Source organism: Rhinopithecus roxellana, chromosome 4, assembly GCF_007565055.1.
Source record: "Rhinopithecus roxellana isolate Shanxi Qingling chromosome 4, ASM756505v1, whole genome shotgun sequence".
In the NCBI taxonomy this organism is placed as follows: domain Eukaryota; kingdom Metazoa; phylum Chordata; class Mammalia; order Primates; family Cercopithecidae; genus Rhinopithecus; species Rhinopithecus roxellana.
Genome location: NC_044552.1, coordinates 137,662,090 through 137,681,495, shown reverse-complemented (window position 1 = coordinate 137,681,495; position 19,406 = coordinate 137,662,090). Strand labels below are relative to the sequence as shown.

Here is a 19,406-nt window from a genome sequence, read left to right as displayed (position 1 = left end):
TATTTTTCTTTGAAAAGAATTTGATAATTATCTCGGTGGGCATGATGGCTCACGCCTGTAATCCGAGCACTTTGGGAGGCCGAGGCAGGCAGATCACCTGAGGTCAGGAGGTTGAGACCAGCCTGGCCAACATGGAAAAACCTCATCTCTACTAAAAACACAAAAATTAGCTGGGCATGGTGGTGCATGCCTGTAATCCCAGCTACTTGGGAGGCTGACACAGGAGAATCACTTGAACCCAGGAGGTGGAGGTTGCAGTGAGTTGAGATCATGCCACTGCACTCCAGCCTGGGCGACAGAGCAAGACTCCATCTCAAAAAAAAAAAAAAAAAAAAGAATTTGATAATTATCAAATAAAAGTGATATTTGTTATACATTTATTTTATGAAAATGTAATTGGAAAACTGAAGTACAAACATGAGTAATGAGTTTTATGTATCTTAGGACACCAAGAAAATTTATCTAACTGACCAATTATAGATAATTTAGATAATTATAGATGTTATAGGTATTCTGAATTATTATCAACAAGGTGAGAGGTGTCTGAATTGTCTAAAATTAGTAGTTTATGCTCTTTTTATGGCTTCTTAAGACTATACAGGCATACTTTGGAGATACTGCAAGTTCGGTTCCAGACTACCTCAATAAAGCAAACATCACAATAAAGCAAGTCACAAGAAATTTTTGGTTTCCTGGTGCCTATAAAAGTAATGTTTATACTATACTGTAGTTTGCTAAGTGTGCAATAGCATAATATCTACCAAAAAAACCTTAATGTAAAAATATTTTATTGCTAAAAAATGCTAATGGTCATCTGAGCCTTCAGTGAATCATCTTTTTATAGTGGAAGATCTTGCCTTGATGTTGATGACTGCTGAGTGATCAGGGTGGTGCTTTCGTCACTAAGCTAAATTGTTTCTAGCTTTTGATTTAAAGTGAGAGACGTGTGACTTTTTCTTTCTCTTGAACACACAGAGGCCACTGTAGGGTTATTAGTTGGTCTAATGTCAATATTGTTGTTTCTTAGGAAATAGGGAGGCCTAAGGAGGAGAGAGAGAGAGATGGGAGAACTGCCAATTGGTGTAACAGTCAGAAAACAAACATTTATCAATGAAGCTTGCCACCTTGTGTGGATGTGGTTCATGGTGCTCCAAAACAATTATAATAGTAACATCAAAGATCACCATAGATACGATAATAATAAAAAAGTTTGAAATACCAGGAGAATTACCAAAATGTGACACAGAGACACAAAGTGAGCATGTATTGTTAGAAAAATGGCAGGATGTAGTTGTTCCATGCAAGGTAGCCGCAAACCTTCAGCCTGTTTAAAAACACAGTTAACTATGAAGCACAGCAAAGCACAGCAAAGCAAAACACTTCAGTATAAATTGAAATTACTATTATTAAATTGTTGAATAATTTTCTTTCTTGAACTCTTATGAGACTACAAAGTATTTATTTATTTATTTATTTATTTATTTATTTATTTTTTATTGCATTTTAAGTTCTAGGGTACATGTACACAACGTGCAGGTTTGTTACATATGTATACATGTGCCGTGTTGGTGTGCTGTACCCATTAACTTGTCATTTACATTAGGTATATCTCCTAATGCTATCCCTCCCCCCACCCCACAACAGGCCCCGGTGTGTGATGTTCACCTTCCTGTGTACAAGTGATCTCATTGTTCAATTCGCACCTATGAGTGAGAACACCTATGAGTGTTTAGTTTTCTGTTCTTGCAATAGTTTGCTGAGAATGATGGTTTCCAGCCTTATCTATGTCCCTACAAAGGACATGAACTCATCCTTTTTTATGGCTGCATAGTATTCCATGGTGTATATGTGCCACATTTTCTTAATCCAGTCTGTCATTGATGGACATTTGGGTTGGTTCCAAGTCTTTGCTATTGTGAATAGTGCTGCAATAAACATACATGTGCATGCGTCTTCATAGCAGCATAATTTATACTTCTTTGGGCATATACCCAGTAATGGCATGGCTGGATCAAATGGGATTTCTATTTCTAGATCCTTGAGGAATCACCAAACTGTCTTGCACAATGGTTGAACTAGTTTACAGTCCCACCAACAGTGTTAAAGTGTTCCTATTTGTCCACATCCTCTCCAGCACCTGTTGTTTCTGGACTTTTTAATGATCACCATTCTAACTGGTGTGAGATGGTATCTCATTGTGGTTTGACTGGTTCAGCATACACAAATCAATAAACATAATCCAGCATATAAACAGAACCAAAGACAAAAACCACGTGATTATCTCAATAGATGCAGAAAAGGTTTTTGACAAAATTCAACAGTCCTTCATGCTAAAAACTCTCAATGAATTCGATATAGATTGCAATGTATCCCAAAATAATTAGAGCTATTTATGACAAACCCACAGCCAATATCATACTGAATGGGCAAAAACTGGAAGCATTCCCTTTGAAAACTGGCACAAGACAGGGATGCCCTCTCTCACCACTCCTATTCAACATAGTGTTGTAAGTTCTGGCCAGGGCAATCAGGCAGGAGAAAGAAATAAAGGGTATTCAATTAGGAAAAGAAGAAGTCAGATTGTCCCTGTTTGTAGATGACATGATTGTATATTTAGAAAACCCCATTGTCTCAGCCCAAAGTCTCCCTAAGCTGATAAGCAACTTCAGCAAAGTCACAGGATACAAAATTAATGTGCAAAAATCACAAGCATTCTTATACACTAGTAACAGACAAGCAGAGAGCCAAATCATGAATGAACTCCCATTCACAATTGCTTCAAATAGAATAAAATACCTAGGAATCCAGCTTACAAGGGATGTGAAGGACCTCTTCAAGGAGAACTACAAACCACTGCTCAGTGAAATAAAAGAGGACACAAACAAATGGAAGAACATTCCATGCTCATGGATAGGAAGAATCAATATTGTGAAAATGGCCATACTGCCCAAGGTAATTTATAGATTCAGTGCCATCCCCATTAAGCTACCAATGACTTTCTCCACAGAATTGGAAAAGACTACAAAGTATTTTAACCTGAACTCTAGGTAAAACATTAATCATTGAGTGAATATAATGTGATATAATTTTTCATGTCATTATAAAATTATGAGGTAACCACATAATTCAGCATATCACTTGATTTTTAATCAGATACACATAGAATGTAAATACTTGTAACATATGCTTGAAGTAAAAATGGAATAGATTGTTTGCGTGAGGACATATCTCGTATGCATTGGTTTTAAAAAAAAATTGGAACTTTTTTTTGTTTTTGAGACAGGATCTCATTCTGTTGCCCAAGCTGGAGTGCAGTGGTGCAATCTTAGCTCACTGCATCCTTGACTTTCTAGGCTGAAGCAATCCTTCCACCTCAGCCTCCTGAGTAGCTGGGATCACAGGTGTGCATCACCATGCTCAGCTAATTTTTTATTTGTTGTAGAGATGGGTCTTCCTGTGTGTCCCCGGCTGGTCTTGAACTCCTGGGCTCAGCAGTCCTCTTGTTTCCACCTCCGAAAGTGTTGAGAATACAGGCGTGAGCCACTGTTCCTGGCTGAAGTTAACTTTTAATCAGATTTATAGATTGTTATTTATAGAATATATTCATGACTATGGTGATTTATCTGTTTGTTTGTTTTTTTCCTGAGACGGAGTTTTGCTCTGTTGTCCAGGCTGCAGTGCTGTGGCACGATCTTGGCTCACTGCAGCCTCCGCCTCCTGGATTCAAGCACTTCTCCTGCCTCAGCCTCCCGAGTAGCTGGGATTACAGGTGCACACCACCGTGCTGAGCTAATTTTGTATTTTTAGTAGAGATGGGGTTTCACCATGTTGGACAGGCTGGTCTCGAACTCCTGACGTCGTGATCCATCCACTTGGGCCTCCCAAAGTGCTAGGATTACAGGTGTGAGCCACCATGCCCAGCCAATTTAACTGTTTTTAAAAATCCTTCTTAAAGGTACATCATTACCTGAAGTATCATCTAATGAGATTTTACTTCTTCAAAAGATTTTTAAAAATATGTTTATGTTAATATTAAGGTTAATGTGCAATTCATTAGCAAATCACAAATTAGCACTCTAAATATACTTGTGGTTGTGGTAGGATTTTCACTAGTTTGTTCACGCATTCATTCGCCTAGTCTGTACAAATTCCCAGTGTATATAATTGTACTCCTGCTGCTGGCAGGTAGGTGTGGCAATGGAAAGTATTAGAGATAACTGGGTTTTTGCATTAGATTGAAGTTCCAACCAGGCAAATTTTAAGTTTAATGTGAAAACGCTAAGTATGTATGGGATTTGGCTACTTCTCAAAATTAAATGTTTTATTTGGAGAAATAATAGAACATTTCTCATCAGTCATCTTCAGTGGAAGAATACATGGTCTTTGTGGCCTGGCTTGATGTTTGAAAGTAAATTCTTTCAAATTCCATTTAGAGCTAATGCATGCAATATAAAACAATTTCAATTATTTAACATTTTAAAGCTAAAAATATTATTTAGAGTAAAATTACAGGACTTTAGCTGAGGAACAAAATTCTGGTTAATTTTTATTTAGGTTCAAATGTCTAAAATGCTTCTCCATAAATTTTCTGTGGCTGTAAAGGTGGAAAATAGCTGGAGCTTGTGAGTTAGGAAAGTAAAATTGTGGGAAATCAGACACTCTTTCAAATTATGGCATAGTTGGTGGAAAGAACAATAGAACATATTTGAAGAAATCTGTTTGTCGATCCTTTTGCCAGTATCACACAGTCTTAGTTCATTTTGTGCTGCTGTAACAGAGTGGGTAATTTATAATGAACAGATATTTATTGGCTCACAGTTCTAGAGGCTGCGATGTCCAATATCAAGGTGCCGGCATCTGGCAGAAGCCTTGTTGCTACTTCATAGCATAGTGGAAGGCATATGCCAGCAGGGTGAGAGAGCACAAAAAGAGTTAACTACTCTCAGTGATAATGGCATTAGTCGGTTTGTGAGGCACCTCCATAACTTAAACACCTCTTAAAGGTGTCATCTCACAATACAAGCACAGTGACATTTACACTTCAACATGAGTTTTTGGAGGAAATACATTCAGGCCTAGCATATACTATCCTGATTACCGTAATTGGTTTTGTCTTCTTCCAGCTTTGTATTTTTTTTTAAAGAATGCTTTGGCTAATCTGGGATTTTTTATTCTCATATAAATTTTGGAATCAGTTTGTCAATTTTTGCAGTTAAAAAACCTGGTGAGATTAATTCAATTTTTAAAATAGCTACAGTCTATATAGATTTTCTGTTATTTTCAGTAATTTGGTTTTTTAAAAATGATATTTGTCTATTCCATGTAAATTGTCAAATTTATTTGTGTTAAGTTGTTTATAACATTTCTATCTTTTTTTTTTTTCTGTTTTGTTTTTCATTTTTTGAGACAGAGTCTTGCTCTGTCACCCAGCCTGGAATGCAGTGGCTCAGTCTCAGCTCACTGCAACCTCTGCCTCCCAGGTTCAAACGATTCTCATGCCTCAGCCTCCTGAGTAGCTGGGATTACAGGTGTGCGCCACCATGCCCAGCTAATTTTTGTGTTTTTAGTAGAGACGGAGTTTCACCATATTGGCCAGGCTGGTCTCAAACTCCTGGGCTCGAGCAATCCACCTGCCTTGGCCTCCCAAAGTGCTGGGGATTACAGGCGTGAGCCACTGTACCTGACTTTATAAGATTTCTTTATTACCCTTTTAATTTCTGTAATTATTTATTGCTTCCTAACAGATTATGCTTGAACAACATCTTAAAACAACCAACATTTATTATCATAATTCCTTTGGGTCAGGAATCTCAGCTGAGTGCCTCTGACTCAGGATCTTCCACAGTGCTGCAGTCAAGGTTTGCCCAGGGCTATAGTCATTTCAAGGCATGACTTGAAGAGGACCTACTTTCAAGATTGCTCACATAGATATAGAATTCTGGATTGACATTCTTTACCTCTTTCATCATATTAAAGATTCCCTTCCATCGTCTTTTGGGCTTCATTGTTTCAAATAACAAGCTACTCATTTTCATTCTGTGTTGCGTTTCTCTGGCTGCTTTCAAGATTTTCTGTTTAGCTTTGGATTTCAGCTGTTTATTTATTATGTGTCTAAGTATGGTTTTCTTTGTTTTATCTTTTTTGGGGTTTGCCAAAATTCTGGAGTCTTTAAATTTATACCTTCTACCACATTTGGGAAAATTTTGGCCATTGTTTCTTTTTCTAAAAACTGCCATATCTCTCTTCTTTATTTCTGGGACTTCAGTTATACCTATGACAGACCTTTTGATTTTATCTTATAACTCACTATGGGATAATTTTCTTCAACTTCTCTTTTTTGTTTTTCAGATTCAAAAATTTCTTTTGGTTTATCTTCAAGTTTACCAACTCTTCAATCTATACAGTGAATTTTAAAAAATATATTAAAAATTATTGAATTTTCGTTTTGTTCTTTTTTTAATAGCTTCTTTTGCCAAGCTTACCTATTTTTAATGAACTTTTGTTGTCATTATCTGATGCATAATTATAATATCTATTTTAATATTATTGCTGATTTTAACATCTAAGTTATCTCTAGACTTGGTCTTCATTGATTACTTTTTCTTATGGAATAGTTTTGGATATTTCACAATTGGCATCAAGAATCCAACATCACACTGAAAACTGTAATTGTATATTGTAAAATTTTTGGTGTACATTCTCTTATTGTTCTCTTATAACTTCCAGCAATGCCCTTTTACAAAATGGATGTTTTAACATGATCTTTGCTTTCTTTTGCAGGGCATCTTCTCTACATTCAGTTTCATCCAAGTCATTCCGGGATTTCTTACTAGAAGAAAAAAAGTCTGTTACTAGCCATAGTTCAGGCGATCATGTCAAAAAAGTTTCTTTTAAAGGAATTGAAAATTCTCAGGCAGCAAAAATTGTCAGGTAATAAAACAAACGTAAAACTAATACAGTTTCTACCTTAAAATAGTCTGTGGTGGTTTTATGTTCTGAAATAATCTTTAAAACTTTATGAGGCAGATTTTTTTGTACACTCTTTTACATTCAGAATTAAAATTAGCATGTGTAAATTCCTTCCCCACTTAAAAAATTTGAAACAGTTATTGAGATATAATTGACTTAAAATCAAGTGCATCTATTTAAAGTACACATTCTGTAGTTTCAGCACATATATACACCTGTGACACCACCACAACATTCAAAATAGTGAACATAAGCATCATTTTCAGATGTTTTGTCATGACCCTTTGTAATCCCTTCCTCTCTTCCTTCTGTTTCCCCCTCCCAAGCAGCTACTAATCTGCCAATACAGACTAGCTTGTGCATTTTAGAGTTTTATATCAGCAGGGTCGTGCAGTAGGTACCCGTAGTAAAAAGTAGTCTTTTACTCAGCATAATTATTTCGAGATTTATTCATGCTGTTATGGGTATCCATTGATTCTGTTTCATTGCCGAATAGTATTTCATTGTATGGGCATACCACATACAATGTGTTTATCTGTGCATCTGTTGATGAACCTTTGGGTATTTGCAATTTTTTCTCTAGCTATTTTTTAATTTTAATTATCATGAAAGTAGAGATGGGGGTTTCATTATGTTGCCCAGGCTGGTCTCGAACTCCTGGCCTCAAGCAGTTCTCCCACCTCAGCCTTCCAAAGTGCTAGGATTACAGGCATGAGCCGCCACACCTGGCCTAGCTATTTTTGATACTGCTTTAGAAAGTCCAATGTATTTTTTTTTTTTTGAGGTGGAGTCTCGCTCTGTCACCGGGGCTGGAGTGCAGTGGTCCGATCTCAGCTCACTGCAAGCTCCGCCTCCCGGGTTTACGCCATTCTCCTGCCTCAGCCTCCCGAGTAGCTGGGACTACAGATGCCCGCCACCTCGCCCGGCTAGTTTTTTGTATTTTTTTTTGGAGAGACGGGGTTTCACCGTGTTGGCCAGGGGTCCAATGTATTTTAAAGAAAAACGTTTCATATTTTAAATGCCTACATGAAGCATCAAAATCTATCTATAATTTAAAAGCAGTATTTTCAGTGAGCTGTGATCGAACCACTGCACTCCAGCATGGATGACAGAGTGAGACCTGGTCTCAAACAAACAAAACAAAATAAGTAAGATATGTTATGTCCAATTCAAGTGCATCAAACAGATAATATAAACTTCTCTGAGTGAAGCACGGAACAGAGACTGGGGAGTTATACTAGTTTAATGTCACTTTACCTGCCCTGAGGAACTATCAAAGTCTTCTGACGACAATGTTTGGAAACTCCTGATTTAGATGAAATGTTTAGGCATATTTTCACTGTTAGTATTGTGACTGTCTTCTTTCTTACAGATATTTACTTTTAGGAGGAAAGTTCTTGAGCCTTAAAAGATCTGAAGTCATCTCCCTAACTTGTCTAATACTTCTAGCATTAAAATACTGTTTTAAAATAAAAATCCTAGGCTGAGTTTGGTGGCTTAATGCCTGTAATCCTAGCACTTTGGGAGGCCGAGGTGGGCAGATCACTTGAGTCTAGAGGTTTGAGACCAGCCTGGCAACATGATGAAACCCTGTCTCTACAAAAAATAGCAAGAAAAATAAATTAGCTCAGGTTGGTGGCATGTGCCTGTAGTGCCATCTATTCAGGAGGCTGGGTTGGGAGGATTGCTTGAGCCTGGGAGGTAAAGGCTGCAGTTAGCCATGATTGTGCCACTGCACTCCAGCCTGAGCAACAGAGGGAGACCCCGTCTCAAAAACAAACAAACAAAACAAAACAAAAAAAACCTTAAATGGAATACTAACACATGAAGCAGATTAAGTATTTTTGCATATTAATTTATACAATTATAATTATGATAGGCTTATAAATATAAAACTAGGTACATAGTCTTAAAATTGGCTATCAAACATTTATTGATGATGAACTTTGTATCAGACATTATGCTAAGTATTAAAGTTACAGTGGTGAACAGATTAGCCCCTGCCTATTTAGAACTATCCTCCTTTCTTGTTTTGCCATAGAAAAGTTCTCTCTCTTATCTTAGGCCAATACCTGTGCTTTTATCTTAATGCTTCCCACTTCAGAAGCCTGAAAACTATTAATTATCCCTTTCCTTTCTTGTGTAAGATTCAACCTTTTCCTTTTAACTAGATTTTTCCTCTCTGATTTTGAATGTGCTCAGGTCTCTCCTGTGGTCTGGGCACACTTTCTTCTATCAGTTGTCCTGTCATTACCAATTCTCCATCTCCTTCACAGCCAGATTTCTCAAAAGAGTTGTCACCTCCCACTCAGTCCGTAATTCATTCTGTCTCCCAGCCCCATTACTAGTATCTCTTGCCCATATCTATCATCTGGGCTTTAGACTTAATTATCTCTTATTGACCCTACCATTCTATCTGGATGTTCAGAAACACTGCAAACTTCATGTCCAAAACGAAACTTAGTGTTTTCCTCATACCCCTCTCATAAAACCAAAATCAAACAAAAATATAGAAAAACATAGCATAGCCTATTCTTTCGGAATTTTCTTCCTCAGTAAATAGGAAGAAATTTGTGTCTTTGGCACTTCCATTTTCTTCACGAGTATTCAGTCTACTGTTAGAGCATTCCAGTTTTATCTCTTAAATATTTCTCAAATCCATATACTAAATTTTATCTCCAGTGCTATCACCTCTGATTCAGTTTACTGTGATACTTCACCTAGGCCACCTGAGTTGCCCTACTGACTGATCTTGCCTTTCTTTCCTCCAATATATTAAGCCAGTGTGTTCTTTTTTAAAATTTGGAGTTACTGCTTTTAAGAAAAAAGCTATAGCATTCTTAATATGGCCTTCAAGGCCTACATAGTCTGGCTCCTGCCTACTGTCTTTAACTTGATTTTGTAACCTGATCTCTGTGTTCTAGTCCTCTTGGCCTTCTCTGAGTTCTCAAATGCACTTTCCGTCTTTCCACCTCCTAACCCTTTGACAGACTGATTCTAACTCTTCTTTCAATATCTATTCAGTTATATTCTTTGGAGAAGTCTGACTTACTGGGGCAGTTTACTGTTGTATGTTCTCATAGTACTTTTTATTGTACGTCCCACATTTATTAGTGTAATTCTTTAACATTTGTCTACTCTAAGTATTTTCATGTCTGTATGTTTAATTATATGTTCAATGAGAGCAAGGAGGTTTGTCATTGCTCATCATTTTACTACCAGTATTCAGACTGGCTCCTGGCATGTAGTAGGTGCTTCGTGTGTCTGGTGAATGACTGAATGAGTAAATTAATTAAAATTGTTACCCTGTTTGAAGTAACATTTGTTTCTAATGTAGTGAGTTGTATTGCATGTCTTAGATATATCAATTTAAAGGTATGAAAATTAAGATAATTTTTGTATTTTTATATTTTAAATATTAATATTCATTGAAACTTTAAAAAATGTCTTTAGATATATAATGATTTGTCATGGAACTTAAAATATGGATCTGTGGTTTCATAGTTGATCACTAGAGTGTGCTATAACATCAGGGCTCTTAATTATAAGTGTGCCCTGTTACATACTGCTTTGGAAGTTTGACTTAATGGAGTTTATGACAGTATGACATATCCATAGCTTCAGTATTTTTGGTATGGGAGTTAATGTTTTAAATAGCTGTGGCTATCACTGATAGTGATTCTGAGAAAGAAAGCATATAGCTTTGAGTTTCAGAGTTTTTTTCTATCATAGAAAACATAATAAGTATGCTTTTTTAAAAAGGAAATATAAAACATTACAGACAAACTAAAATATTCATTAATTTGCAAATTATGGGCTACATGGTACTGGCCTCTGTTGGGTATATATAAAAGTAGAATGTATAGGCGCAGCCTTTCATGTGTCTGAAATCTAGTTGATAAATATTAACGTACGTACAGGGATGTTAAATGATAGAATAAGAATGAAATTACGATACAAGGTCCAGGCGCTGTGGCTCACGCCTGTAATCTCAGCACTTTGGGAGGCCGAGGCAGGCGGATCACCTGCGGTCGGGAGTTCAAGACCAGCCTGACCAACATGGAGAAACCCCATCTCTACTAAAAATACAAAATTAGCCAGGCCTGGGGTGGCACATGCCTGTAATCCCAGCTACTTGGGAGGCTGAGGCAGGAAAGTTGCTTGAACCCAGGAGTCAGAGGCGGAGGTTGCAGTGACCCGAGATTGCGCCATTGCACTCCAGCCTGGGCAACAAGAGCGAAACTCTATCTCAAAAAAAAAAAAAAAAAGCCAGGCATAGTGGTGCATGTCTGTAATTCCAGCTACTAGGGAGGCAGAGGCAGGAGAATTGCTTGAACTGGGAGGTGGAAGTTGCAGTGAGCCAGGATCATGCCACCACACTCCAGCCTGAGTAACAGAGTGAGACTCTGTCTCCAAAACAACAGCAGGAACAACAAAAAAAACAAAAAGAAAGAAATTACTGATACCATATAGAAGTATTAAAGAGATTACAAAATGATGAAGTACCAAATGAGTGGTTCTGAGAAGGAAAACTGAGCATGGGCTGGTGTTGTCAGGAAGACTTCATTGCAGAAGGGTTTGAGCTGTGTTAGTTCATAAGCACTTTTTATATTCATTTCTAAATATTACTATATTTATAAGCATGTGAATAATATTAGAAAAAAGAGATCACTTAATTCTTGATTCCTTTCATTGTCATAAGCTTTTGAATACAGGATGGGATTTTTAAAAGAAGAAGTAAGAGAAGATGGGGCAGTATAAACAGAGGAAATTGTAGGAGTTAAGAAGATAGGAATGCTTATGGTCCTTTGGGGAGTTAGGGTGCTAGGGGTTGGGGACTCATCTCAGGAAATTCCACAAATTATACATTCTTGTTTAAGTTGTAGAAAATGTAGTTTTTTCCAAGATTAGGGCAAGAATGACAATGTAATTTAAGGGTGTTAACATCTAAAAGTGAGCAATTTGTACAATTTTTATTGTTTATTGTTGCTTAGGTATTCTTTTTCATTTCATCTGCTTTTATTTCCTATTTTCCTTTCACTGAAATGTCCCCTTATGTAATTCTGGAAAGAAAATGTAAGCTGTGTTTCTTTTTTTTTTTTTTTCGAGACAGAGTCTTGCTCTTGTCGCCCAGGCTGGAGTACAAGGGTGTGATCTCCACTCACTGCAACCTCTGCCTCCAGGTTCAAGTGATTCTCCTGCCTCAGCCACCCCAGTAGCTGCGACTACAGGCGCCTGCCACCGCGCCCGGCTGATGTTTGTATTTTTAATAGAGACGGGGTTTTGCCATGTTGGTCAGACTAGTCTCAAACTCCTGACCTCAGGTGATCTGCCCACCTCAGCCTCCCAAAGTGCTGGGATTACAGGTGTGAGCCACTGCACCCAGCTGAGCTTATGTTTCTAATTAGTGAGAAAAACTACTTCTGAGACAAAAATTATTCTATGATTATATCAGCTCTAATCTTATATAAAAATCTTTCTAATTAAGCTAGTACAATTTTTTTTAAGGCCAACTGAGCAAAGAATAATTTAGTTCCTTTAAAGTGTAAATGTGACAATATTAATGTGTTTTGGTCAAACAAAAATCTTTTTTTTTTTTGAGACGGAGTTTTGTTCTTGTTGCCCAGGCTGGAGTGCAATGGCGTGATCTTGGCTCACCGCAACCTCTGCCTTCTGGGTTCAAGCGATTCTCCTGCCTCCGCACCTTGAGTAGCTGGGATGACAGGCATACGCCACCAAGCCCAGATAATTTTGTATTTTTAGTAGAGATGGGGTTTCTCCATGTTAGTCAGGGTGGTCTCAAACTCCCTACCTTAGGTGATCCGCCTGACTTGGCCTCCCAAAGTGCTGGGATTACAGGCGTGAGCCACTACGCCCGGCCTGAACAAAAATCTTTTAAGGAAAATGTCAGTTAACCTTTTTATGTTGCTGTTTATTTTCAGAAGGCTAAATTTTATACAGATTGTCTCTTGTGATATCTACTTTTATGTTGCTAATGTCGAAAACTCAATAATGCTATATTTATTATTTGGAAGTTTAGAATGTTTTTGATATTTATTTAATCATAGCTCTATTTTATTTGACAAATTTGGTTCATTTTAAGATGAAATTTTGACAGACTACACGTTGTTTGGATAAATTTGTAGTTAATGAGATTATCCACTGAAAAATCATGAGTGGAAAAAGTTATGGAATTGTAGTCTTAGGAAACATATTTGAGATTCAGTATAACATGTTACAGCTCTTTCTGAATCTTTCTGTATCTCAGTTTCATCATATGGAAATGAGAGTAGTAATACCATGCAGGTTTACTACAAAGCTTGTATCAGTTTGTAATTCAGTAGCTATATCGCTAAGAAAAGTTATCAGTAATTTAAAGCAATAAAGAACCTAAAAACCTCTGCTTTTCATTATCATATACTAAAAAAACGCTTTGAATTTCTGTTGCAGTCATTAGTTTTCTAATTATTTTTTCATAAACAAGTATTTCCAAGTATTCTGCTGGACATTGAGGTACAAAGATGAATGAAGCAGTCCTGTTCCTCAAGAGACTAGTCTAGCAATTAAGATTGACATGTAAACGATAGTAACAGTGTGTGATGCTTTATCATAATGATTGAAGTTTTGTAGGAGGAGAGAGAAAATGACATTTGAACCAACAGTATAAGAATGAGAAGACATTTGAAGTGGAATGTATTCCAGAATAAGGGGAATAGTAGAAATAAAGGCAGCTGTGTGATCATGGAAAAAACACCGTACTCTAAATCAAAAAGACCAGATTTTTGTTATCTCTCTGCTACTTATCTAATTTGTGAATCAGACAAATTATATAATATTCTTTGAGTTTGTTTTTTCATCTCTATAATGGGTTAATATATGCTTTCTTCACAGGGTATTGCAAAGATTAAATGGGATAATACACATGAAGTACTTAAGCTCTTAGTAAATTTGTTTGCCCACACATCAGGGCTAAACATTTTAGCTTTCAGTGCATTTTGTACTCTGGCCCTACTGTTTCTTTTAAACTTTATTTCTCTTTAAGTTTCTTCCTTGCCCTGAATTCAGACATTCTTTGCTTATTAAAGAGAACAGCCTGCCTTTACTTAAAGCACTGAAATCTTTTATAGGTCTGTGTATTTGTACAACCAAAATTCTTTTTAATTGTCCCTCTCCTCAGCTTTAATGTCATTTCCTCAGTGAAGCCATCAGTGTATACCATCTTCCATATTTTAGTTTTTCTCCTGTGCATCCATAGTACTGTATACATTGTTTTATCATTGCTTAAGTATATTTTTAAATCTTCCCCATCAGAATTTTTTGAGGGGAGAAGATTGGGTTTTAATCAGCCTGATTTTCAGCACCTATGATAATCCTGACATGCTCAATAAATGTGTGTAAATGAATCATGAAGTCAATATTTTAGGTCCTGTTAATTTACTCTCTGACTTTGTGTTGTTAAACCTGTCTAGTCCTCAGTTTGCTCATTGCTGAAAGAGAGCATTGGAGTGATCTAGATAATTTCTAGGGACCTTTCTAACTGTAAAATTCCACAATTACCTCATCTGCATTGTACCTTTTTAAGTTTTTCTCCTTACTGGAATGCTTCTTACTGCTTTCATCATATACCTCTTTTTTATTATCTTCTCAAGTTCATTCTTCTCCATGAGGCCCTCTCAAATGATTAAATATTGTGATTTGTATAGTTCTTATAGCCAGTATAACTCAATTTGTTATACTGTCTTAAATTCTGTTCTATTATTTTATATGTCATTTTGTATGTTGTTTCCTTAACTGGCTTGTGAATTCTTAGAAGGTAAAGATCATATTTTGTATTTCTGTCCTATCTGTAATTCTTTGCTCATAAAGTATATTAGCGCCTCACAAAATTTGGCTGTTAATTATCTGATTTAGAGATTATTGGTTTATCTGGTATATATATAATATTATTAGAAATAGGCTATTTCTTGCAATATCTTTCTCTATGATATTTTATACAGAAGGTTTTATAAATATATATAGATTATTTTGTTTACTTATAATTTTAAAGGTAAGCTTGACTGCACTTATTTAATTTGCCTCTGGAGTCAGGAGTTTACAATTCTTCCTCTGTATATATTAATAAGCAGTTTGACTAATATTACTAGAAGCTTTAATCTTTAATTTTGGCATTTGTTTTGCAGATGCTCTACCCATGGTACCCCAGGACCAGAAGGCAACCATATTTCAGATTTACCACTTCCAGACAGTCCCAAGTAAGATTAATTGATAAGTTATGGGCCTCTAAAGCTAAGTTGCTGCTTAGCATTGAAAACATTAAGGCCGAGTGCAGTGGCTCACACCTGTAATCCCAGCACTTTAGGAGACAGAGGTGGGTGGATCATCTGAGGTCAGGAGTTCAAGACCAGCCTGGCCAACATGGTGAAACCCTGTCTCTACTAAAAATACAAAACTTAGCTGGGCATGGTGGCACACGCCTGTGATCCCAGCTACTCATGAGGCTAGGGCAGGAGAATCGCTTGAACCTGGGAGGCAGAGGTTGCAGTGAGCCAAGATCATGCCACTGCACTCCAGCCTGGGTGACACAGCGAGACTCCATCTCAAAAAAAAAAAAAAAAAGAGAAAAGGAGAATGTTAAGAAATTGGGAATAGTATGGTGTTGAGTAGAATGTATTACTTGAATCCTCTCTGTACTGTAGTTGGAGTTACCTTTCTGTTCAGATATGTTGTTTCTGCTCCCTCCCCATTTCCTGGTACTTTCCAAAACCTTCTCTCTAACACTGGTCCAAATAAAACATTAGTTCTCCTGTTTTTCTGTTTCTCACCTCATCATTCTGTAATCTCTGTGAAAGCTTCCAGGTTTGCTCATTGTAGGTCACTGGAAAAAATTGTAGCATTGCTAAAGAGCATTTCAGAGAAAATTTTGTAGGCAAAAATTTAGGAAGATGAGTGAAACTCATCATTCTGTAAGCTGCGAAAGCTTCCAGGTTTGCTCATTGTAGATCACTGGAAAAAATTGTAGCATTGCTAAAGAGTATTTCAGAGAAAATTTTGTGTGCAAAAATTTAGGAAGATGAGGGAAACTCGTTATTATTATTCTTTCAGTCCCTGGCTATCTTCTTCAGTGACTGCTCCATCCATGGTAGCCCCAGTCACTTTTGCATCTATTGTAGAAGAAGAACTACAACAGGAAGCAGCTCTTATTAGAAGTCGAGAAAAACCCTTGGCTCTGATTCAGGTAAATAACACACTTAGTAGGGTTTAATTCAGAGAAGAACTATATTTCCTACTTAGGTTTTAAGAAAATCATGTTTGTTTGCTTTGAACAGGTGCCTGTATCTATGAAATTAAAATGTAAATGCCAGGTAAAATTGAACTGAGGCATCTAGCAGTGTATTTATTAGTTGTAGATATTCAGGACAATTCATTTATGACTAATAAATTATGATAAAGCTTATATTTTTGCTTTGGTGATACTTTGGATTATTTGTTTTTTAAAATGACCAGTAGAGAATTTGGCAGTATTCTCTAGTGCTACACTTGGCTTCTGTATCAGTAAGAATTCTAAGATTGTAAGCAACAGAAGCCTACTCTGGCTAACCTAAGGAAAACATAATTTATTTGAGGGCTATTAAGATTCCATAGACTTAGCTGAAAGACCAGACAGCCAGGCTTGGAAACAGAAAAGACCCATAGTAGCACTGGAAAGTTCAGAAGCAAGATTTAGAGGACTTGTGCAATAGCAGAAAGTATCTCACAGAATAAAGCTATTGGAATGAATGAATTTCAGCAATCATTTTCAGTTTCTTTTTCCTTCTGCTCAAGATTCAAATTCAAGAGCCCATGGGCATCTCATGATTCTACCTCAGGTCTCAAGCTTTTTCCTTGCCACAGAGATAGTAGGATACTTGATTTAATTTCACTGTATTGTATCCATGGAAAGTGGTAGTACCTCAAAAGGAAATTGGAAGGCAAATACATCCTGCTTAATTTATAATCAAAAGAATAAAAAGTCTTCTTTCCCTTCCTCCTTTCAGATTGAGGAGCATGCCATACAAGATTTATTGGTTTTCTATGAGGCATTTGGCAACCCTGAAGAGTTTGTCATTGTTGAAAGGACACCGCAGGGACCACTGGCAGTACCTATGTGGAATAAGCATGGATGCTAGTTCACTGTGGAGTTGAGATGCATTTTTCATAATTATGAGTTTGTTTGTATAAAGAAAAGCTGTGGAAAAGAGTCTTAGAGATTTTATAATATCATTCTAAATAGATTAAGAAAGGATATAATTTCTTTACTGCAGTCAAATCATATAATGTTTGTATGATTAAAAATAAATTTCTGAGAATTGTGATTTTAGTAACTTTATATAAAATGTGTGAGACAAAAACTTATTAAGGTTAAATAGAATTGTTTCTTCTGAATAATCTAACAAAGGAAAATATAAGTGATTGAATCATAAGATATAAGGGGAGTGAAGTATTAAAAATAACTTTTTTGTTTGAGAACTTGAGAATTTAGAAGATTTTGCCAAGTATGTGTTGTTGCTTGACTTTTTAAGTATAGCATTGATTAATTTGAAAATCAATGAATCATGAAAAGTAGAGCATCAGTTATTACTTCTGATTCATTAATGGCCAGAATTTTGTGTTTGGTCTAATAGTTGTGTCACCATTCTTGTTGCTTTTTAAAAATCAGGCTATGCCTGTGGTCCATGTCTGTTGAAAGCTTGACCTGCACAAATGCTGTATTTCTGTTTGGACCACATTTTCTCCATTTTGCATTAAGCAGTAGAGTACAGTGGAAAGGGAATAAGAATACTGATTATGAAAAAAAAAAAAAAGATTTGGAGTCATCGTGGGTTGTTTATTTTTAATGGGATGGAGGATCTTAAAAACACCTAGTTGTGAGAGAATCAATTTCTGAAAGTATTAAAATTTCTGAAAATAAATGCTTAATTACACATACAGGAATTAAACAGTTTGGAAGAGGGTTGGATTATCATTACCTTTGTAATACTGTATAATCAGAAGTTTTCTGAACCTCAGTTGTACATCTAGACATAAAAGTTGTTTTCTTTATAGGATGTTGTTTGGTTTGTTTCTGAGTGTTTAAATTTTTGAAAAACAAATGTTAAATTTGTGCTTCCGTACCTAGATAAATTGGAAAGGTTAATGTTCTAGTTTCTGGAAGATAAGTCTGGAAGACACATAAGCAATTCACTGCTATAATTTAGTTGATGTAAAATGGCGGAAACTGACTCAATATTTCAGGTTTAGCTCTACCCAAAAGCAGCAGACATGTAAGCAGATGTGCAATAAAAAATGATCTTGATCCATTTCACTAATGTGTGCTTCACATTTTTTACAATAATGACATTTATTATGGAAAGAGTTAATATTTTTTCTGATGTGCTACACTAATAGCCAGTACATGGTTAAGTTGATCCTGCATTTATTCTAAGACGGATTTAAAAAGGCAGTTTTCTAAATATGAAGTTGTGAATTTTTATGTGTGTTTGAGTAAATTGAGAAATGAATTTTATAAATGTTTTATCGTTGTTGCTGTAAAGCCTTTGAAGTAATTGATTTCATTTGAAACTTTGATTATGCTGTATATAATGACATCTTTAATATTTACAGATGCTGTAAAGTGATGATTTTCTTGCTGTCTTCCATGCTGCCTGGGAAGCAGTCTTGGGGGTCTTTGTTGGATGGGGTGTGAAAGAGGGGCATGAACTGAACCGAGTCTGTGAGGCTTTAGGCCGTTACAAACCACAACCAGAGCAGTTGCACTTTATGGTCTGTTTTATGTAGTGAGGTATTATATATAATTTTATTGGGAAAAAAGGAGTTCTTTTGCTAGTAAAGTTAAACACTGCCATAAACTGTATTTCTTCATAAATAATTCCGTGAAGATAGCTATCTGACACATTGCTGTCAAAACGCCCAGGAAAGTGATAGGGGTTTTCTTTCTCCCCTAACAAAATAACATTATTCTGCTACAGTATTCATCTCTAATTCCATAACCTCAAAAATTCCTGATAGAATTGAAGAAATACTGGAAATGACAAATTTAAAAGATCAGTGGGATAGAGAGATCTTTAAGATTTATGGAAACACTTACAGAAGTTTTTTTTTGTTTGTTTTTGTTTTTTTTTTCTTGAGGCACAATCTCACTCCATCACTCAGACTGGAGTGCAGTGGCACAATTTTGGCTGACTGCAACCTTCGCCTCCTGGCAGAACTATTCAGACTGAAAAAGTGATGGTTGGGTAGGACATTGGGATAAGGGCATGTCAGAGGCAGAATATGCTTAAAATTTGCAAAATCAAGAAGACTGCAAAGTCAAATTTGTTGACAAGATATTGAGATTCAGGACTCTTCTTCAAGTCCTAAAGAGATGGTTTTTAAAATAAATTTAAGAAAACTTAGCTTTA

General features: G+C 36.3%; 1 protein-coding gene across 1 annotated transcript in view; it reads left to right on the top strand.

Moving 5' to 3' along the window:
• Positions 1-18,310, top strand: part of IBTK (inhibitor of Bruton tyrosine kinase) — a 78,036-nt gene extending 59,726 nt beyond the window's left edge. Inside the window, exons 26-29 of the mRNA XM_010358281.2 lie at positions 6,781-6,930; positions 15,150-15,221; positions 16,072-16,204; positions 17,004-18,310. Coding sequence (XP_010356583.1) covers positions 6,781-6,930; positions 15,150-15,221; positions 16,072-16,204; positions 17,004-17,135 — 487 coding nt within the window. The 3' untranslated portion in view covers positions 17,136-18,310. The remainder of the gene's footprint in view (positions 1-6,780; positions 6,931-15,149; positions 15,222-16,071; positions 16,205-17,003) is intronic.
• The last annotated feature ends 1,096 nt before the right edge of the window (positions 18,311-19,406 follow it).